The sequence below is a fragment of the Salvelinus alpinus genome, chromosome 2, assembly GCF_045679555.1.
Source record: "Salvelinus alpinus chromosome 2, SLU_Salpinus.1, whole genome shotgun sequence".
In the NCBI taxonomy this organism is placed as follows: Eukaryota; Metazoa; Chordata; class Actinopteri; order Salmoniformes; family Salmonidae; genus Salvelinus; species Salvelinus alpinus.
In genome coordinates this window covers 118,498,333-118,521,354 of record NC_092087.1, presented here as the reverse complement: position 1 = coordinate 118,521,354, position 23,022 = coordinate 118,498,333, and the positions used below count along the sequence as shown (strand labels likewise).

At 46.9% G+C, this 23,022-nt stretch overlaps 1 protein-coding gene across 1 annotated transcript in view; it reads left to right on the top strand.

The window, feature by feature from the left end:
• LOC139568461 (protein FAM83G-like) overlaps nt 1–22,378 on the top strand; it is a 49,660-nt gene extending 27,282 nt beyond the window's left edge. The window contains exon 6 of the mRNA XM_071390290.1: nt 18,022–22,378. Within this exon, the coding sequence (XP_071246391.1) occupies nt 18,022–18,387 (366 nt within the window). The 3' untranslated portion in view covers nt 18,388–22,378. The remainder of the gene's footprint in view (nt 1–18,021) is intronic.
• Nucleotides 22,379–23,022: the final 644 nt, after the last annotated feature.

Here is a 23,022-nt window from a genome sequence, read left to right as displayed (position 1 = left end):
GAGTTGATGTGTCCGGTTGATGCAGCCAGAGAGTTGATATGTCCGGTTGATGCAGCCAGAGAGTTGATATGTCCGGTTGATGCAGCCAGAGAGTTGATATGTCCGGTTGATGCAGCCAGAGAGTTGATATGTCCGGTTGATGCAGCCAGAGAGTTGATATGTCCGGTTGATGCAGCCAGAGAGTTGATGTGTCCGGTTGATGCAGCCAGAGAGTTGATATGTCCGGTTGATGCAGCCAGAGAGTTGATATGTCCGGTTGATGCAGCCAGAGAGTTGATATGTCCGGTTGATGCAGCCAGAGAGTTGATATGTCTGGTTGATGCAGCCAGAGAGTTGATGTGTCCGGTTGATGCAGCCAGAGAGTTGATATGTCCGGTTGATGCAGCCAGAGAGTTGATATGTCCGGTTGATGCAGCCAGAGAGTTGATGTGTCCTGTTGATGCTTCATGTTGTATTGTTGCATAGAAATAGTAGAGGGACTCGTCATTACTTTTCTCAGGAAACAGGAAGCAGCTTGGTGGGAAAGTCCCGGGATACCAGCCACCGGCATTAAACCCTAACACACACACACTCACATCTGCAGTTTAGTTTCAGCATGAGGTGTTACTAATTACTTTAATGAGCAGCGGAGAGAGAGAGAACAACAGCTGTCTGTGAAAGGGAGAGGGAGGAAGAGAGAGAAGAATATAATAGATGTCTGTGAAAGGGAGAGGGAGGAAGAGGAGAGAGAGGGAGGAAGAGAGCCCAGCTAGCATCAAACGTGTATTAGGAATGTTCTCCAACTGATTTGACATTGGGAATAGTTCAGAGAACACTAACAAACAACGTTCTACTGAGGTAATTTCAGTCCTTCAGCATGTTTTCTGCAGGTTCTCATGGTTCTATTTAGTCATGTTCCCAGAACGTTCAGAAACTACGTTCTACTGAGGTAATTTCAGTCCTTCAGCATGTTTTCTGCAGGTTCTCATGGTTCTATTTAGTCATGTTCCCAGAACGTTCAGAAACTACGTTCTACTGAGGTAATTTCAGTCCTTCGGCATGTTTTCTGCAGGTTCTCATGGTTCTATTTAGTCATGTTCCCAGAACGTTCAGAAACTACGTTCTACTGAGGTAATTTCAGTCCTTCGGCATGTTTTCTGCAGGTTCTCATGGTTCTATTTAGTCATGTTCCCAGAACGTTCAGAAACTACGTTCTACTGTGGTAATTTCAGTCCTTCAGCATGTTTTCTGCTGGTTCTCATGGTTCTATTTAGTCATGTTCCCAGAACGTTCAGAAAACGTTCCATAAAAACCACAAGAAAACTTAACGTTCAGAAAACGTTCTAAGAATGTTATTTCAAAAGATCTACATTCCGTTCTCAGCATCAACAAAACTCTCTCGGTCCTCGTTAAGTGTGTTCAGGTGTGTTGCCACGCCCACTAATTGGCCACACCTGATGTTCATAATGCTCGTTTCCTTTGAAATGAGGTCTGTTTGAATAGAATGAACAGCTTTGTATGCATAACCAAACATGGCATGTCTGCTCCATCCTGGTGGCTCAGTGGACTAATTACACGGATAGAGAACACAAGGTCATAGGTTCAAATCTCACTGACGACGTGTCACAATAAAAATACATGTGTTTGCATGACTAATGCCTAAGCAGAATAACATCCACGTGTTCAATCTGTGCTGGGACTTCAGAGCAGTCTAGGAGTGTTAATAAAAGTCTTATTGAAACACTGAAAGGGTCAGAACAGTCTAGGAGTGTTAATAAAAGTCTTATTGAAACACTGAAAGGGTCAGAACAGTCTAGGAGTGTTAATAAAAGTCTTATTGAAACACTGAAAGGGGTCAGAGCAGTCTAGGAGTGTTAATAAAAGTCTTATTGAAACACTGAAAGGGTCAGAACAGTCTAGGAGTGTTAATAAAAGTCTTATTGAAACACTGAAAGGGGTCAGAACAGTCTAGGAGTGTTAATAAAAGTCTAACTGAAACACTGAAAGGGGTCAGAGCAGTCTAGGAGTGTTAATAAAAGTCTTATTGAAACACTGAAAGGGGTCAGAACAGTCTAGGAGTGTTAATAAAAGTCTAACTGAAACACTGAAAGGGTCAGAGCAGTCTAGGAGTGGTAATAAAAGTCTTATTGAAACACTGAAAGGGGCCAGAGCAGTCTAGGAGTGGTAATAAAAGTCTTATTGAAACACTGAAAGGGGCCAGAGCAGTCTAGGAGTGTTAATAAAAGTCTTATTGAAACACTGAAAGGGGTCAGAACAGTCTAGGAGTGTTAATAAAAGTCTAACTGAAACACTGAAAGGGGTCAGAACAGTCTAGGAGTTTTAATAAAAGTCTTATTGAAACACTGAAAGGGGTCAGAACAGTCTAGGAGTGTTAATAAAAGTCTTATTGAAACACTGAAAGGGGTCAGAACAGTCTAGGAGTGTTAATAAAAGTCTTATTGAAACACTGAAAGGGGTCAGAACAGTCTAGGAGTGTTAATAAAAGTCTTATTGAAACACTGAAAGGGGTCAGAACAGTCTAGGAGTGTTAATAAAAGTCTTATTGAAACACTGAAAGGGGTCAGAACAGTCTAGGAGTGTTAATAAAAGTCTTATTGAAACACTGAAAGGGGTCAGAACAGTCTAGGAGTTTTAATAAAAGTCTTATTGAAACACTGAAAGGGGTCAGAACAGTCTAGGAGTGTTAATAAAAGTCTAACTGAAACACTGAAAGGGGTCAGAACAGTCTAGGAGTGTTAATAAAAGTCTTATTGAAACACTGAAAGGGTCAGAACAGTCTAGGAGTGTTAATAAAAGTCTAACTGAAAGTTTAAAGGAAGTTATTGAATAACCATTCTGTATCACAACCGGCCGTGATTGGCTGGTGTTACCTGGGTACAGACTCAGTGGGCTGTGTGTTACCTGGGTACAGACTCATAGGCCTGGGTGTTACCTGGGTACAGACTCAGAGGGCTGGGTGTTACCTGGGGACAGACTCAGAGGGCTGTGTGTTACCTGGGGACAGACTCAGTGGGCTGGGTGTTACCTGGGTACAGACTCAGAGGGCTGGGTGTAACCTGGGTACAGACTCAGTGGGCTGGGTGTAACCTGGGGACAGACTCAGTGGGCTGTGTGTTACCTGGGGACAGACTCAGTGGGCTGGGTGTTACCTGGGTACAGACTCAGAGGGCTGGGTGTAACCTGGGTACAGACTCAGTGGGCTGGGTGTAACCTGGGGACAGACTCAGTGGGCTGGGTGTTACCTGGTACAGACTCAGAGGGCTGGGTGTTACCTGGGTACAGACTGAGGGCTGGGTGTTACCTGGGTACAGACTCAGAGGGCCGGGTGTTACCTGGGTACAGACTCAGAGGGCCGGGTGCTACCTGGGTACAGACTCAGAGGGCTGGGTGTTACCTGGGTGTTACCTGGGTACAGACTCAGAGGGCTGGGTGTTACCTGGGTACAGACTCAGAGGGCTGGGTGTTACCTGGGTACAGACTCAGAGGGCAGGGTGTTACCTGGGTACAGACTCAGAGGGCTGGGTGTTACCTGGGTACAGACTCAGAGGGCTGGGTGTTACCTGGGTGTTACCTGGTACAGACTCAGAGGGCTGGGTGTTACCTGGGTACAGACTCAGAGGGCTGGGTTTTACCTGGGTGTTACCTGGTACAGACTCAGAGGGCTGGGTGTTACCTGGGTACAGACTCAGAGGGCCGGGTGCTACCTGGGTACAGACTCAGAGGGCTGGGTGTTACCTGGGTGTTACCTGGTACAGACTCAGAGGGCCGTGTGTTACCTGGGTACAGGCTCAGAGGGCTGGGTGTTACCTGGGTACAGACTCAGAGGGCAGGGTGTTACCTGGGTACAGACTCAGAGGGCTGGGTGTTACCTGGGTACAGACTCAGAGGGCAGGGTGTTACCTGGGTACAGACTCAGAGGGCTGGGTGTTACCTGGGTACAGACTCAGAGGGCTGGGTGTTACCTGGGTACAGACTCAGAGGGCTGGGTGTTACCTGGGTACAGACTCAGAGGGCTGGGTGTTACCTGGGTACAGAGCTCTGCTGATCATGCCTGGAAGTATGATGAATATAAACGGTAACATCTTGAGGTAGGACGCCAGGATAGAAGCTCCTTTGGCATGAGACAGGTTCTTAGCTGACAGGGACCTCTGCACGATCACCTACACGCACACACACACACACACACACACACACACACACACACATACACACACAAATGTATGAGACAATGAGTCAAGGGAACATAAAGAGTGTCTTCATGACCAATAGAACTGTCTAATGGCTGGACGTTTACTGAACGGAGACACTAGTCAGATCTAACTGTAGTCAGGCAGTATGGGTTAGGGCAGTGTGTTAGTATGTAGATCTAACTGTAGTCAGGCAGTATGGGTCAGGGCAGTGTGTTAGTATGTAGATCTAACTGTAGTCAGGCAGTATGGGTCAGGGCAGTGTGTTAGTATGTAGATCTAACTGTAGTCAGGCAGTATGGGTCAGGGCAGTGTGTTAGTATGTAGATCTAACTGTAGTCAGGCAGTATGGGTCAGGGCAGTGTGTTAGTATGTAGATCTAACTGTAGTCAGGCAGTATGGGTCAGGGTCAGGGCAGTGTGTTAGTATGTAGATCTAACTGTAGTCAGGCAGTATGGGTCAGGGTCAGGGCAGTGTGTTAGTATGTAGATCTAACTGTAGTCAGACAGTATGGGTCAGGGCAGTGTGTTAGTATGTAGATCTAACTGTAGTCAGGCAGTATGGGTCAGGGCAGTGTGTTAGTATGTAGATCTAACTGTAGTCAGGCAGTATGGGTCAGGGCAGTGTGTTAGTATGTAGATCTAACTGTAGTCAGGCAGTATGGGTCAGGGTCAGGGCAGTGTGTTAGTATGTAGATCTAACTGTAGTCAGACAGTATGGGTCAGGGCAGTGTGTTAGTATGTAGATCTAACTGTAGTCAGGCAGTATGGGTCAGGGCAGTGTGTTAGTATGTAGATCTAACTGTAGTCAGGCAGTATGGGTTAGGGTCAGGGCAGTGTGTTAGTATGTAGATCTAACTGTAGTCAGGCAGTATGGGTTAGGGCAGTGTGTTAGTATGTAGATCTAACTGTAGTCAGACAGTATGGGTCAGGGCAGTGTGTTAGTATGTAGATCTAACTGTAGTCAGGCAGTATGGGTCAGGGCAGTGTGTTAGTATGTAGATCTAACTGTAGTCAGGCAGTATGGGTCAGGGTCAGGGTAGTGTGTTAGTATGTAGATCTAACTGTAGTCAGGCAGTATGGGTCAGGGCAGTGTGTTAGTATGTAGATCTAACTGTAGTCAGACAGTATGGGTCAGGGCAGTGTGTTAGTATGTAGATCTAACTGTAGTCAGGCAGTATGGGTCAGGGCAGTGTGTTAGTATGTAGATCTAACTGTAGTCAGGCAGTATGGGTCAGGGTCAGGGCAGTGTGTTAGTATGTAGATCTAACTGTAGTCAGGCAGTATGGGTCAGGGTCAGGGCAGTGTGTTAGTATGTAGATCTAACTGTAGTCAGGCAGTATGGGTCAGGGCAGTGTGTTAGTATGTAGATCTAACTGTAGTCAGGCAGTATGGGTCAGGGTCAGGGCAGTGTGTTAGTATGTAGATCTAACTGTAGTCAGGCAGTATGGGTCAGGGCAGTGTGTTAGTATGTAGATCTAACTGTAGTCAGGCAGTATGGGTCAGGGTCAGGGCAGTGTGTTAGTATGTAGATCTAACTGTAGTCAGGCAGTATGGGTCAGGGTCAGGGCAGTGTGTTAGTATGTAGATCTAACTGTAGTCAGGCAGTATGGGTCAGGGCAGTGTGTTAGTATGTAGATCTAACTGTAGTCAGGCAGTATGGGTCAGGGCAGTGTGTTAGTATGTAGATCTAACTGTAGTCAGACAGTATGGGTCAGGGCAGTGTGTTAGTATGTAGATCTAACTGTAGTCAGACAGTATGGGTCAGGGCAGTGTGTTAGTATGTAGATCTAACTGTAGTCAGGCAGTATGGGTCAGGGCAGTGTGTTAGTATGTAGATCTAACTGTAGTCAGGCAGTATGGGTCAGGGCAGTGTGTTAGTATGTAGATCTAACTGTAGTCAGACAGTATGGGTCAGGGGAGTTAGTATGTAGATCTAACTGTAGTGAGGCAGTATGGGTTAGGGCAGTGTGTTAGTATGTAGATCTAACTGTAGTCAGGCAGTATGGGTCAGGGCAGTGTGTTAGTATGTAGATCTAACTGTAGTCAGGCAGTATGGGTTAGGGCAGTGTGTTAGTATGTAGATCTAACTGTAGTCAGGCAGTATGGGTCAGGGCAGTGTGTTAGTATGTAGATCTAACTGTAGTCAGGCAGTATGGGTCAGGGCAGTGTGTTAGTATGTAGATCTAACTGTAGTCAGGCAGTATGGGTCAGGGCAGTGTGTTAGTATGTAGATCTAACTGTAGTCAGGCAGTATGGGTCAGGGCAGTGTGTTAGTATGTAGATCTAACTGTAGTCAGGCAGTATGGGTCAGGGCAGTGTGTTAGTATGTAGATCTAACTGTAGTCAGGCAGTATGGGTTAGGGCAGTGTGTTAGTATGTAGATCTAACTGTAGTCAGGCAGTATGGGTCAGGGCAGTGTGTTAGTATGTAGATCTAACTGTAGTCAGGCAGTATGGGTCAGGGCAGTGTGTTAGTATGTAGATCTAACTGTAGTCAGGCAGTATGGGTCAGGGCAGTGTGTTAGTATGTAGATCTAACTGTAGTCAGGCAGTATGGGTCAGGGCAGTGTGTTAGTATGTAGATCTAACTGTAGTCAGGCAGTATGGGTTAGGGTCAGGGCAGTGTGTTAGTATGTAGATCTAACTGTAGTCAGGCAGTATGGGTTAGGGTCAGGGCAGTGTGTTAGTATGTAGATCTAACTGTAGTCAGGCAGTATGGGTCAGGGCAGTGTGTTAGTATGTAGATCTAACTGTAGTCAGGTAGTATGGGTCAGGGCAGTGTGTTAGTATGTAGATCTAACTGTAGTCAGGCAGTATGGGTCAGGGCAGTGTGTTAGTATGTAGATCTAACTGTAGTCAGACAGTATGGGTCAGGGCAGTGTGTTAGTATGTAGATCTAACTGTAGTCAGGCAGTATGGGTCAGGGCAGTGTGTTAGTATGTAGATCTAACTGTAGTCAGGCAGTATGGGTCAGGGCAGTGTGTTAGTATGTAGATCTAACTGTAGTCAGGCAGTATGGGTCAGGATCAGGGCAGTGTGTTAGTATGTAGATCTAACTGTAGTCAGGCAGTATGGGTCAGGGTCAGGGCAGTGTGTTAGTATGTAGATCTAACTGTAGTCAGACAGTATGGGTCAGGGCAGTGTGTTAGTATGTAGATCTAACTGTAGTCAGGGAGTATGGGTCAGGGCAGTGTGTTAGTATGTATATCTAACTGTAGTCAGACAGTATGGGTCAGGGCAGTGTGTTAGTATGTAGATCTAACTGTAGTCAGACAGTATGGGTCAGGGTCAGGGTAGTGTGTTAGTATGTAGATCTAACTGTAGTCAGACAGTATGGGTCAGGGCAGTGTGTTAGTATGTAGATCTAACTGTAGTCAGACAGTATGGGTCAGGGTCAGGGTAGTGTGTTAGTATGTAGATCTAACTGTAGTCAGGCAGTATGGGTCAGGGTCAGGGCAGTGTGTTAGTATGTAGATCTAACTGTAGTCAGGCAGTATGGGTCAGGGCAGTGTGTTAGTATGTAGATCTAACTGTAGTCAGACAGTATGGGTCAGGGTCAGGGCAGTGTGTTAGTATGTAGATCTAACTGTAGTCAGGCAGTATGGGTCAGGGTCAGGGTAGTGTGTTAGTATGTAGATCTAACTGTAGTCAGACAGTATGGGTCAGGGTCAGGGCAGTGTGTTAGTATGTAGATCTAACTGTAGTCAGACAGTATGGGTCAGGGTCAGGGCAGTGTGTTAGTATGTAGATCTAACTGTAGTCAGACAGTATGGGTCAGGGTCAGGGCAGTGTGTTAGTATGTAGATCTAACTGTAGTCAGACAGTATGGGTCAGGGTCAGGGCAGTGTGTTAGTATGTAGATCTAACTGTAGTCAGACAGTATGGGTCAGGGCAGTGTGTTAGTATGTAGATCTAACTGTAGTCAGACAGTATGGGTCAGGGTAGTGTGTTTGTATGTAGATCTAACTGTAGTCAGACAGTATGGGTCAGGGCAGTGTGTTAGTATGTAGATCTAACTGTAGTCAGACAGTATGGGTCAGGGCAGTGTGTTAGTATGTAGATCTAACTGTTGTCAGGCAGTATGGGTCAGGGCAGTGTGTTAGTATGTAGATCTAACTGTAGTCAGACAGTATGGGTCAGGGCAGTGTGTTAGTATGTAGATCTAACTGTAGTCAGGCAGTATGGGTCAGGGCAGTGTGTTAGTATGTAGATCTAACTGTAGTCAGGCAGTATGGGTTAGGGCAGTGTGTTAGTATGTAGATCTAACTGTAGACAGACAGTATGGGTCAGGGCAGTGTGTTAGTATGTAGATCTAACTGTAGTCAGGCAGTATGGGTCAGGGCAGTGTGTTAGTATGTAGATCTAACTGTAGTCAGGCAGTATGGGTCAGGGTCAGGGCAGTGTGTTAGTATGTAGATCTAACTGTAGTCAGGCAGTATGGGTCAGGGTCAGGGCAGTGTGTTAGTATGTAGATCTAACTGTAGTCAGACAGTATGGGTCAGGGCAGTGTGTTAGTATGTAGATCTAACTGTAGTCAGACAGTATGGGTCAGGGCAGTGTGTTAGTATGTAGATCTAACTGTTGTCAGGCAGTATGGGTCAGGGCAGTGTGTTAGTATGTAGATCTAACTGTAGTCAGACAGTATGGGTCAGGGCAGTGTGTTAGTATGTAGATCTAACTGTAGTCAGGCAGTATGGGTCAGGGCAGTGTGTTAGTATGTAGATCTAACTGTAGTCAGGCAGTATGGGTTAGGGCAGTGTGTTAGTATGTAGATCTAACTGTAGACAGACAGTATGGGTCAGGGCAGTGTGTTAGTATGTAGATCTAACTGTAGTCAGGCAGTATGGGTCAGGGCAGTGTGTTAGTATGTAGATCTAACTGTAGTCAGGCAGTATGGGTCAGGGTCAGGGCAGTGTGTTAGTATGTAGATCTAACTGTAGTCAGGCAGTATGGGTCAGGGTCAGGGCAGTGTGTTAGTATGTAGATCTAACTGTAGTCAGGCAGTATGGGTCAGGGTCAGGGCAGTGTGTTAGTATGTAGATCTAACTGTAGTCAGGCAGTATGGGTCAGGGCAGTGTGTTAGTATGTAGATCTAACTGTAGTCAGGCAGTATGGGTTAGGGCAGTGTGTTAGTATGTAGATCTAACTGTAGTCAGACAGTATGGGTCAGGGCAGTGTGTTAGTATGTAGATCTAACTGTAGTCAGGCAGTATGGGTCAGGGTCAGGGCAGTGTGTTAGTATGTAGATCTAACTGTAGTCAGGCAGTATGGGTCAGGGCAGTGTGTTAGTATGTAGATCTAACTGTAGTCAGGCAGTATGGGTCAGGGTCAGGGTAGTGTGTTAGTATGTAGATCTAACTGTAGTCAGACAGTATGGGTCAGGGCAGTGTGTTAGTATGTAGATCTAACTGTAGTCAGGGCAGTATGGGTCAGGGCAGTGTGTTAGTATGTAGATCTAACTGTAGTCAGGCAGTATGGGTCAGGGTCAGGGCAGTGTGTTAGTATGTAGATCTAACTGTAGTCAGGCAGTATGGGTCAGGGCAGTGTGTTAGTATGTAGATCTAACTGTAGTCAGACAGTATGGGTCAGGGCAGTGTGTTAGTATGTATATCTAACTGTAGTCAGGCAGTATGGGTCAGGGTTAGGGCAGTGTGTTAGTATGTAGATCTAACTGTAGTCAGGCAGTATGGGTCAGGGCAGTGTGTTAGTATGTAGATCTAACTGTAGTCAGGCAGTATGGGTCAGGGCAGTGTGTTAGTATGTAGATCTAACTGTAGTCAGGCAGTATGGGTCAGGGCAGTGTGTTAGTATGTAGATCTAACTGTAGTCAGACAGTATGGGTTAGGGCAGTGTGTTAGTATGTAGATCTAACTGTAGTCAGGCAGTATGGGTTAGGGCAGTGTGTTAGTATGTAGATCTAACTGTAGTCAGGCAGTATGGGTCAGGGCAGTGTGTTAGTATGTAGATCTAACTGTAGTCAGGCAGTATGGGTCAGGGCAGTGTGTTAGTATGTAGATCTAACTGTAGTCAGGCAGTATGGGTCAGGGCAGTGTGTTAGTATGTAGATCTAACTGTAGTCAGGCAGTATGGGTCAGGGCAGTGTGTTAGTATGTAGATCTAACTGTAGTCAGGCAGTATGGGTCAGGGCAGTGTGTTAGTATGTAGATCTAACTGTAGTCAGGCAGTATGGGTTAGGGCAGTGTGTTAGTATGTAGATCTAACTGTAGTCAGTTACTATATTGTACTGGGGTTATTGTTACTGTACTGTACTGCATCCTGTTCTAACTCTGACTCAGTCTAACTAACACTCCCTCTCTCTCTGACTCAGTCTAACTAACGCTCCCTCTCTCTCTGACTCAGTCTGCCTGTAACACTCCCTCTCTCTCTGACTCAGTCTGTCTGTAACGCTCCCTCTCTCTCTGACTCAGTCTGTCTGTAACACTCCCTCTCTCTCTGACTCAGTCTAACTAACACTCCCTCTCTCTCTGACTCAGTCTACCTGTAACGCTCCCTCTCTCTCTGACTCAGTCTAACTAACACTCCCTCTCTCTCTGACTCAGTCTGTCTGTAACGCTCCCTCTCTCTCTGACTCAGTCTACCTGTAACGCTCCCTCTCTCTCTGACTCAGTCTAACTAACACTCCCTCTCTCTCTGACTCAGTCTGTCTGTAACACTCCCTCTCTCTCTGACTCAGTCTAACTAACACTCCCTCTCTCTCTGACTCAGTCTGTCTGTAACACTCCCTCTCTCTCTGACTCAGTCTAACTAACGCTCCCTCTCTCTCTGACTCAGTCTAACTAACACTCCCTCTCTCTCTGACTCAGTCTGTCTGTAACGCTCCCTCTCTCTGACTCAGTCTAACTAACGCTCCCTCTCTCTCTGACTCAGTCTGTCTGTAACGCTCCCTCTCTCTGACTCAGTCTAACTGACACTCCCTCTCTCTCTGACTCAGTCTAACTAACGCTCCCTCTCTCTCTGACTCAGTCTGTCTGTAACGCTCCCTCTCTCTCTGACTCAGTCTAACTAACGCTCCCTCTCTCTCTGACTCAGTCTAACACTCCCTCTCTCTCTGACTCAGTCTAACTAACACTCCCTCTCTCTCTGACTCAGTCTGTCTGTAACGCTCCCTCTCTCTCTGACTCAGTCTAACTAACGCTCCCTCTCTCTCTGACTCAGTCTGTCTGTAACACTCCTTCTCTCTCTGACTCAGTCTAACTAACGCTCCCTCTCTCTCTGACTCAGTCTAACTAACACTCCCTCTCTCTCTGACTCAGTCTAACTAACGCTCCCTCTCTCTCTGACTCAGTCTAACTAACGCTCCCTCTCTCTCTGACTCAGTCTAACTGTAACGCTCCCTCTCTCTCTGACTCAGTCTAACTAACACTCCCTCTCTCTCTGACTCAGTCTACCTGTAACACTTCCTCTCTCTCTGACTCAGTCTACCTGTAACGCTCCCTCTCTCTCTGACTCAGTCTAACTAACACTCCCTCTCTCTCTGACTCAGTCTGCCTGTAACGCTCCCTCTCTCTCTGACTCAGTCTGTCTGTAACACTCCCTCTCTCTCTGACTCAGTCTGTCTGTAACGCTCCCTCTCTCTCTGACTCAGTCTAACAAACACTCCCTCTCTCTCTGACTCAGTCTGTCTGTAACGCTCCCTCTCTCTCTGACTCAGTCTGTCTGTAACGCTCCCTCTCTCTCTGACTCAGTCTAACTAACGCTCCCTCTCTCTGACTCAGTCTAACTAACGCTCCCTCTCTCTCTGACTCAGTCTAACTAACACTCCCTCTCTCTCTGACTCAGTCTGTCTGTAACGCTCCCTCTCTCTCTGACACAGTCTGTCTGTAACGCTCCCTCTCTCTCTGACTCAGTCTAACTAACTCTCCCTCTCTCTCTGACTCAATCTAACTAACACTCCCTCTCTCTCTGACTCAGTCTAACTAACACTCCCTCTCTCTCTGACTCAGTCTAACTAACACTCCCTCTCTCTCTGACTCAGTCTACCTGTAACACTCCCTCTCTCTCTGACTCAGTCTACCTGTAACGCTCCCTCTCTCTCTGACTCAGTCTAACTAACACTCCCTCTCTCTCTGACTCAGTCTAACTAACACTCCCTCTCTCTCTGACTCAGTCTACCTGTAACGCTCCCTCTCTCTCTGACTCAGTCTAACTGTAACGCTCCCTCTCTCTCTGACTCAGTCTAACTAACACTCCCTCTCTCTCTGACTCAGTCTGTCTGTAACACTCCCTCTCTCTCTGACTCAGTCTAACTAACACTCCCTCTCTCTCTGACTCAGTCTGTCTGTAATGCTCCCTCTCTCTCTGACTCAGTCTAACTAACACTCCCTCTCTCTCTGACTCAGTCTGTCTGTAACGCTCCCTCTCTCTGACTCAGTCTAACTGACACTCCCTCTCTCTCTGACTCAGTCTAACTAACACTCCCTCTCTCTCTGACTCAGTCTGTCTGTAATGCTCCCTCTCTCTGACTCAGTCTAACTGACACTCCCTCTCTCTCTGACTCAGTCTAACTCTCCCTCTCTCTCTGACTCAGTCTAACTAACGCTCCCTCTCTCTCTGACTCAGTCTAACTAACACTCCCTCTCTCTCTGACTCAGTCTAACTAACACTCCCTCTCTCTCTGACTCAGTCTGTCTGTAACGCTCCCTCTCTCTCTGACTCAGTCTAACTAACGCTCCCTCTCTCTCTGACTCAGTCTGTCTGTAACACTCCCTCTCTCTCTGACTCAGTCTAACTAACACTCCCTCTCTCTCTGACTCAGTCTAACTAACACTCCCTCTCTCTCTGACTCAGTCTAACTAACACTCCCTCTCTCTCTGACTCAGTCTAACTAACGCTCCCTCTCTCTCTGACTCAGTCTAACTGTAACGCTCCCTCTCTCTCTGACTCAGTCTAACTAACACTCCCTCTCTCTCTGACTCAGTCTAACTAACGCTCCCTCTCTCTCTGACTCAGTCTAACTAACACTCCCTCTCTCTCTGACTCAGTCTAACTAACACTCCCTCTCTCTCTGACTCAGTCTACCTGTAACACTTCCTCTCTCTCTGACTCAGTCTACCTGTAACGCTCCCTCTCTCTCTGACTCAGTCTAACTAACACTCCCTCTCTCTCTGACTCAGTCTGCCTGTAACGCTCCCTCTCTCTCTGACTCAGTCTGTCTGTAACACTCCCTCTCTCTCTGACTCAGTATGTCTGTAACGCTCCCTCTCTCTCTGACTCAGTCTAACAAACACTCCCTCTCTCTCTGACTCAGTCTGTCTGTAACGCTCCCTCTCTCTCTGACTCAGTCTGTCTGTAACACTCCCTCTCTCTCTGACTCAGTCTAACTAACGCTCCCTCTCTCTCTGACTCAGTCTAACTAACGCTCCCTCTCTCTCTGACTCAGTCTAACTAACACTCCCTCTCTCTCTGACTCAGTCTAACTAACGCTCCCTCTCTCTCTGACTCAGTCTAACTAACGCTCCCTCTCTCTGACTCAGTCTAACTAACGCTCCCTCTCTCTCTGACTCAGTCTAACTAACACTCCCTCTCTCTCTGACTCAGTCTGTCTGTAACGCTCCCTCTCTCTCTGACTCAGTCTAACTAACTCTCCCTCTCTCTCTGACTCAGTCTAACTAACACTCCCTCTCTCTCTGACTCAGTCTAACTAACACTCCCTCTCTCTCTGACTCAGTCTAACTAACACTCCCTCTCTCTCTGACTCAGTCTACCTGTAACACTCCCTCTCTCTCTGACTCAGTCTAACTAACACTCCCTCTCTCTCTGACTCAGTCTAACTAACACTCCCTCTCTCTCTCTGACTCAGTCTACCTGTAACGCTCCCTCTCTCTCTGACTCAGTCTAACTAACACTCCCTCTCTCTCTGACTCAGTCTGTCTGTAACACTCCCTCTCTCTCTGACTCAGTCTAACTAACACTCCCTCTCTCTCTGACTCAGTCTGTCTGTAATGCTCCCTCTCTCTCTGACTCAGTCTAACTAACACTCCCTCTCTCTCTGACTCAGTCTAACTAACACTCCCTCTCTCTCTGACTCAGTCTAACTCTCTCTCTGACTCAGTCTACCTGTAACGCTCCCTCTCTCTCTGACTCAGTCTAACTAACACTCCCTCTCTCTCTGACTCAGTCTGTCTGTAACGCTCCCTCTCTCTGACTCAGTCTAACTAACGCTCCCTCTCTCTCTGACTCAGTCTAACTAACACTGCCTCTCTCTCTGACTCAGTCTAACTAACACTCCCTCTCTCTCTGACTCAGTCTAACTAACGCTCCCTCTCTCTCTGACTCAGTCTGTCTGTAACACTCCTTCTCTCTCTGACTCAGTCTAACTAACACTCCCTCTCTCTCTGACTCAGTCTGTCTGTAACACTCCCTCTCTCTCTGACTCAGTCTAACTAACACTCCCTCTCTCTCTGACTCAGTCTAACTAACACTCCCTCTCTCTCTGACTCAGTCTAACTAACACTCCCTCTCTCTCTGACTCAGTCTAACTAACACTCCCTCTCTCTCTGACTCAGTCTAACTAACGCTCCCTCTCTCTCTGACTCAGTCTAACTAACGCTCCCTCTCTCTCTGACTCAGTCTAACTGTAATGCTCCCTCTCTCTCTGACTCAGTCTGTCTGTAACGCTCCCTCTCTCTCTGACTCAGTCTAACTAACGCTCCCTCTCTCTCTGACTCAGTCTAACTAACACTCCCTCTCTCTCTGACTCAGTCTAACTTACACTCCCTCTCATTCTGACTCAGTCTAACTAACACTCCCTCTCTCTCTGACTCAGTCTACCTGTAACACTTCCTCTCTCTCTGACTCAGTCTACCTGTAACGCTCCCTCTCTCTCTGACTCAGTCTAACTAACACTCCCTCTCTCTCTGACTCAGTCTGCCTGTAACGCTCCCTCTCTCTCTGACTCAGTCTGTCTGTAACACTCCCTCTCTCTCTGACTCAGTCTGTCTGTAACGCTCCCTCTCTCTCTGACTCAGTCTAACAAACACTCCCTCTCTCTCTGACTCAGTCTGTCTGTAACGCTCCCTCTCTCTCTGACTCAGTCTGTCTGTAACACTCCCTCTCTCTCTGACTCAGTCTAACTAACGCTCCCTCTCTCTCTGACTCAGTCTAACTAACACTCCCTCTCTCTCTGACTCAGTCTAACTAACGCTCCCTCTCTCTCTGACTCAGTCTAACTAACGCTCCCTCTCTCTGACTCAGTCTAACTAACGCTCCCTCTCTCTCTGACTCAGTCTAACTAACACTCCCTCTCTCTCTGACTCAGTCTGTCTGTAACGCTCCCTCTCTCTCTGACTCAGTCTAACTAACTCTCCCTCTCTCTCTGACTCAGTCTAACTAACACTCCCTCTCTCTCTGACTCAGTCTAACTAACACTCCCTCTCTCTCTGACTCAGTCTACCCTTAACACTCCCTCTCTCTCTGACTCAGTCTACCTGTAACGCTCCCTCTCTCTCTGACTCAGTCTAACTAACACTCCCTCTCTCTCTGACTCAGTCTAACTAACACTCCCTCTCTCTCTGACTCAGTCTACCTGTAACGCTCCCTCTCTCTCTGACTCAGTCTAACTAACACTCCCTCTCTCTCTGACTCAGTCTGTCTGTAACACTCCCTCTCTCTCTGACTCAGTCTAACTAACACTCCCTCTCTCTCTGACTCAGTCTACCTGTAACGCTCCCTCTCTCTCTGACTCAGTCTAACTAACACTCCCTCTCTCTCTGACTCAGTCTAACTCTCTCTCTGACTCAGTCTACCTGTAACGCTCCCTCTCTCTCTGACTCAGTCTAACTAACACTCCCTCTCTCTCTGACTCAGTCTGTCTGTAACGCTCCCTCTCTCTGACTCAGTCTAACTGACACTCCCTCTCTCTCTGACTCAGTCTAACTAACACTCCCTCTCTCTCTGACTCAGTCTGTCTGTAATGCTCCCTCTCTCTGACTCAGTCTAACTGACACTCCCTCTCTCTCTGACTCAGTCTAACTCTCCCTCTCTCTCTGACTCAGTCTAACTAACACTCCCTCTCTCTCTGACTCAGTCTGTCTGTAACGCTCCCGCTCTCTCTGACTCAGTCTAACTCTCCCTCTCTCTCTGACTCAGTCTAACTAACGCTCCCTCTCTCTCTGACTCAGTCTAACTAACACTCCCTCTCTCTCTGACTCAGTCTAACTAACACTCCCTCTCTCTCTGACTCAGTCTGTCTGTAACGCTCCCTCTCTCTCTGACTCAGTCTAACTAACGCTCCCTCTCTCTCTGACTCAGTCTGTCTGTAACACTCCCTCTCTCTCTGACTCAGTCTAACTAACGCTCCCTCTCTCTCTGACTCAGTCTAACTAACACTCCCTCTCTCTCTGACTCAGTCTAACTAACACTCCCTCTCTCTCTGACTCAGTCTAACTAACGCTCCCTCTCTCTCTGACTCAGTCTAACTGTAACGCTCCCTCTCTCTCTGACTCAGTCTAACTAACACTCCCTCTCTCTCTGACTCAGTCTAACTAACGCTCCCTCTCTCTCTGACTCAGTCTAACTAACACTCCCTCTCTCTCTGACTCAGTCTAACTAACACTCCCTCTCTCTCTGACTCAGTCTACCTGTAACACTTCCTCTCTCTCTGACTCAGTCTACCTGTAACGCTCCCTCTCTCTCTGACTCAGTCTAACTAACACTCCCTCTGACTCAGTCTGCCTGTAACGCTCCCTCTCTCTCTGACTCAGTCTGTCTGTAACACTCCCTCTCTCTCTGACTCAGTCTGTCTGTAACGCTCCCTCTCTCTCTGACTCAGTCTAACAAACACTCCCTCTCTCTCTGACTCAGTCTGTCTGTAACGCTCCCTCTCTCTCTGACTCAGTCTGTCTGTAACACTCCCTCTCTCTCTGACTCAGTCTAACTAACGCTCCCTCTCTCTCTGACTCAGTCTGTCTGTAACACTCCCTCTCTCTCTGACTCAGTCTAACTAACGCTCCCTCTCTCTCTGACTCAGTCTGTCTGTAACTCTCCCTCTCTCTCTGACTCAGTCTAACTAACGCTCCCTCTCTCTCTGACTCAGTCTAACTAACGCTCCCTCTCTCTCTGACTCAGTCTAACTAACACTCCCTCTCTCTCTGACTCAGTCTAACTAACGCTCCCTCTCTCTGACTCAGTCTAACTAACGCTCCCTCTCTCTCTGACTCAGTCTAACTAACACTCCCTCTCTCTCTGACTCAGTCTGTCTGTAACGCTCCCTCTCTCTCTGACTCAGTCTAACTAACTCTCCCTCTCTCTCTGACTCAGTCTAACTAACACTCCCTCTCTCTCTGACTCAGTCTAACTAACACTCCCTCTCTCTCTGACTCAGTCTAACTAACGCTCCCTCTCTCTCTGACTCAGTCTAACTAACACTCCCTCTCTCTCTGACTCAGTCTAACTAACACTCCCTCTCTCTCTGACTCAGTCTAACTAACGCTCCCTCTCTCTCTGACTCAGTCTAACTGTAACGCTCCCTCTCTCTCTGACTCAGTCTAACTAACACTCCCTCTCTCTCTGACTCAGTCTAACTAACGCTCCCTCTCTCTCTGACTCAGTCTAACTAACACTCCCTCTCTCTCTGACTCAGTCTAACTAACGCTCCCTCTCTCTCTGACTCAGTCTAACTAACACTCCCTCTCTCTCTGACTCAGTCTACCTGTAACACTCCCTCTCTCTCTGACTCAGTCTACCTGTAACGCTCCCTCTCTCTCTGACTCAGTCTAACTAACACTCCCTCTCTCTCTGACTCAGTCTAACTAACACTCCCTCTCTCTCTGACTCAGTCTACCTGTAACACTCCCTCTCTCTCTGACTCTCTAGTTGTTTCAGAGCTCCAGGTCGCCAGGTCGTGATGGGCGCCAGAGGGGCAGGACTAAAGTCGTCATTGTCAAACCAGGAAGTGTCCACCGCTCGCCTCTAGCATCGTGCCCTGTGATTGGAGGACATCGCTACTTGCAGGGCAAATCACTGCAGCCCTCCGATACTCGCTCCAGCCGGTCGCCACGACGACACAGCCCTGCCTACAAAGGGGCGGGACTTTCCCCTGGCCACACCTCCCCTCGTCGAGCATCCAATCCGGCAGGAGTTATGGGCGTGTCCTTCTCCAAACTGACCAATCAACTACTGAGGGGGCGGTATATAGCCTCACAGACGAAAGCGTCGCTTGACAACAAAGAGGTCGGCTAGGATTGGCTAATGTATGGACCAATGGGACGGCTAGCAGGAAGTTAAACAGACAATGTAACTGGATGTTGTTTTTTATGTTTGTCTGATTGGTTGCTCTGACCAGATCATGTGTCTGATTGGTTGCTCTGACCAGATCATGTGTCTGATTGGTTGCTTTGACCAGATCATGTGTCTGATTGGTTGCTTTGACCAGATCATGTGTCTGATTGGTTGCTCTGACCAGATCATGTGTCTGATTGGTTGCTTTGACCAGATCATGTGTCTGATTGGTTGCTTTGACCAGATCATGTGTCTGATTGGTTGCTTTGACCAGATCATGTGTCTGATTGGTTGCTCTGACCAGATCATGTGTCTGATTGGTTGCTCTGACCAGATCATGTGTCTGATTGGTTGCTCTGACCAGATCATGTGTCTGATTGGTTGCTCTGACCAGATCATGTGTCTGATTGGTTGCTTTGACCAGATCATGTGTCTGATTGGTTGCTCTGACCAGATCATGTGTCTGATTGGTTGCTTTGACCAGATCATGTGTCTGATTGGTTGCTCTGACCAGATCATTACATTTTACATTTAAGTCATTTAGCAGATCATGTGTCTGATTGGTTGCTCTGACCAGATCATGTGTCTGATTGGTTGCTCTGACCAGATTAATAACTTGACTGGACATTTTCTGGATGTTTCTCTATTGTTTAAAGAACGTTATGTGAATGTTGAAAATGAGACTCGGCGATATGTTGCCACAAGGAGCAGGATGAACAGAGAATATTGCAGATGAACACGATACAAGACGATGCAGTAACTCAGGGTATCTGCACAGGTGCTCATGATTCACTCTGCTACAACGTGATAGCTGTAGGACCAGAACAGATACAACGTGATAGCTGCAGGACCAAAACAGATACAACGTGATAGCTGTAGGACCAGAACAGATACACTCTGCTACAACGTGATAGCTGCAGGACCAAAACAGATACAACGTGATAGCTGTAGGACCAGAACAGATACAACGTGATAGCTGTAGGACCAAAACAGATACACTCTGCTACAACGTGATAGCTGCAGGACCAAAACAGATACAACGTGATAGCTGTAGGACCAGAACAGATACAACGTGATAGCTGCAGGACCAAAACAGATACAACGTGATAGCTGTAGGACCAGAACAGATACAACGTGATAACTGTAGGACCAGAACAGATACAACGTGATAGCTGTAGGACCAGAACAGATACAACGTGATAGCTGTAGGACCAAAACAGATACACTCTGCTACAACGTGATAGCTGCAGGACCAAAACAGATACAACGTGATAGCTGTAGGACCAGAACAGATACAACGTGATAGCTGCAGGACCAAAACAGATACAACGTGATAGCTGTAGGACCAGAACAGATACAACGTGATAGCTGTAGGACCAGAACAGATACAACGTGATAGCTGCAGGACCAAAACAGATACAACGTGATAGCTGTAGGACCAGAACAGATACAACGTGATAGCTGTAGGACCAAAACAGATACACTCTGCTACAACGTGATAGCTGCAGGACCAAAACAGATACAACGTGATAGCTGTAGGACCAGAACAGATACAACGTGATAGCTGTAGGACCAAAACAGATACAACGTGATAGCTGCAGGACCAAAACAGATACAACGTGATAGCTGCAGGACCAAAACAGATACAACGTGATAGCTGTAGGACCAGAACAGATACAACGTGATAGCTGTAGGACCAGAACAGATACAACGTGATAGCTGTAGGACCAGAACAGATACAACGTGATAACTGTAGGACCAAAACAGATACAACGTGATAGCTGTAGGACCAGAACAGATACAACGTGATAGCTGTAGGACCAGAACAGATACAACGTGATAGCTGCAGGACCAAAACAGATACAACGTGATAGCTGCAGGACCAAAACAGATACAACGTGATAGCTGTAGGACCAAAACAGATACAACGTGATAGCTGTAGGACCAAAACAAATACAACGTGATAGCTGCAGGACCAAAACAGATACACTCTGCTACAACGTGATAGCTGTAGGACCAAAACAGATACAACGTGATAGCTGTAGGACCAAAACAGATACAACGTGATAGCTGTAGGACCAGAACAGATACAACGTGATAGCTGTAGGACCAAAACAGATACAACGTGATAGCTGTAGGACCAAAACAGATACACTCTGCTACAACGTGATAGCTGTAGGACCAAAACAGATACAACGTGATAGCTGTAGGACCAAAACAGATACACTCTGCTACAACGTGATAGCTGTAGGACCAAAACAGATACAACGTGATAGCTGTAGGACCAAAACAGATACAACGTGATAGCTGTAGGACCAAAACAAATACAACGTGATAGCTGCAGGACCAAAACAGATACACTCTGCTACAACGTGATAGCTGTAGGACCAAAACAGATACAACGTGATAGCTGTAGGACCAAAACAGATACACTCTGCTACAACGTGATAGCTGTAGGACCAAAACAGATACAACGTGATAGCTGTAGGACCAAAACAGATACACTCTGCTACAACGTGATAGCTGTAGGACCAAAACAGATACAACGTGATAGCTGTAGGACCAAAACAAATACAACGTGATAGCTGCAGGACCAAAACAGATACACTCTGCTACAACGTGATAGCTGTAGGACCAAAACAGATACAACGTGATAGCTGTAGGACCAAAACAGATACAACGTGATAGCTGTAGGACCAAAACAGATACAACGTGATAGCTGTAGGACCAAAACAAATACAACGTGATAACTGCAGGACCAGAACAAATACAACGTGATAACTGCAGGACCAGAACAGGATACACTCTGATACAACGTGATAGCTGTAGGACCAAAACAGATACAACGTGATAGCTGTAGGACCAAAACAGATACAACGTGATAGCTGTAGGACCAAAACAAATACAACGTGATAACTGCAGGACCAGAACAGGATACACTCTGATACAACGTGATAGCTGTAGGACCAAAACAGATACAACGTGATAGCTGCAGGACCAAAACAGATACACTCTGCTACAACGTGATAGCTGTAGGACCAAAACAGATACAACGTGATAGCTGCAGGACCAGAACAGATACAACGTGATAGCTGCAGGACCAAAACAGATACAACATGATAGCTGTAGGACCAGAACAGATACAACGTGATAGCTGTAGGACCAAAACAAATACAACGTGATAGCTGCAGGACCAAAACAGATACAACATGATAGCTGTAGGACCAGAACAGATACAACGTGATAGCTGTAGGACCAGAACAGATACAACGTGATAGCTGTAGGACCAAAACAGATACAACGTGATAACTGCAGGACCAAAACAGATACACTCTGCTACAACGTGATAGCTGCAGGACCAAAACAGATACACTCTGCTACAACGTGATAGCTGTAGGACCAAAACAGATACAACGTGATAGCTGCAGGACCAAAACAGATACAACGTGATAGCTGTAGGACCAAAACAGAGGATAAGTTTAGCCTCTCGCTTCATATTCTTAGTTTTCGCAGAAGTCGTCCAATTCTGCTGTTTAATTTGTGCATCGCTGTCTCGACCTGTAACTCACCTTGTCTGGATGTCTACTGTCACATGAATTGAATGTTTGCCAGAAATGTTTTGGAATGTTTGTTTTTTTTAAACATGGGCTTTTCCTGGCCAATGGGGCGATCTGGACGTAATCTGGACGTTTGTTGAAACCTTAAGATTTAAGGATCTTTATTCGATTTTCCTCTGTTTGAGAAGGCTGTCCTCTCCAGGCCTCCGTAGTCTGACCAGCTAGGTTTACTTGCCTGGAGAGACTCTGGGTGGCCTAACGCTCACTCTGATTGGTTACTGGGACTATGGGGGCGGGAGTAACGTTTTTGAAATGATGGCAGATTTTTCCAATGTTGGACATGAACGTTGTTAAAACGTTAGGAGAATGTTATCAATAAAGTGATCTTGACTGAACGTTGTTGGTTGGTTTTTACTGTTAAGAGTTAAAGGTCAGGGGTTAGAGGTTACCTGGCCAGTGTACCAGTAGCATGTAGCCAGTACAGTCAGTCCCAGGGTTAGAGGTCAGGGGTTAGAGGTTACCTGGCCAGTGTACCAGTAGCATGTAGCCAGTACAGTCAGTCCCAGGGTTAGAGGTCAGGGGTTAGAGGTTACCTGGTCAGTGTACCAGTAGCATGTAGCCAGTACAGTCAGTCCCAGGGTTAGAGGTCAGGGGTTAGAGGTTACCTGGTCAGTGTATCAGTAGCATGTAGCCAGTACAGTCAGTCCCAGGGTTAGAGGTTACCTGGTCAGTGTACCAGTAGCATGTAGCCAGTACAGTCAGTCCCAGGGTTAGAGGTCAGGGGTTAGAGATTACCTGGTCAGTGTACCATTAGCATGTAGCCAGTACAGTCAGTCCCAGGGTTAGAGGTCAGGGGTTAGAGGTTACCTGGTCAATGTATCAGTAGCATGTAGCCAGTACAGTCAGTCCCAGGGTTAGAGGTTACCTGGTCAGTGTACCAGTAGCATGTAGCCAGTACAGTCAGTCCCAGGGTTAGAGGTCAGGGGTTAGAGGTTACCTGGCCAGTGTACCATTAGCATGTAGCCAGTACAGTCAGTCC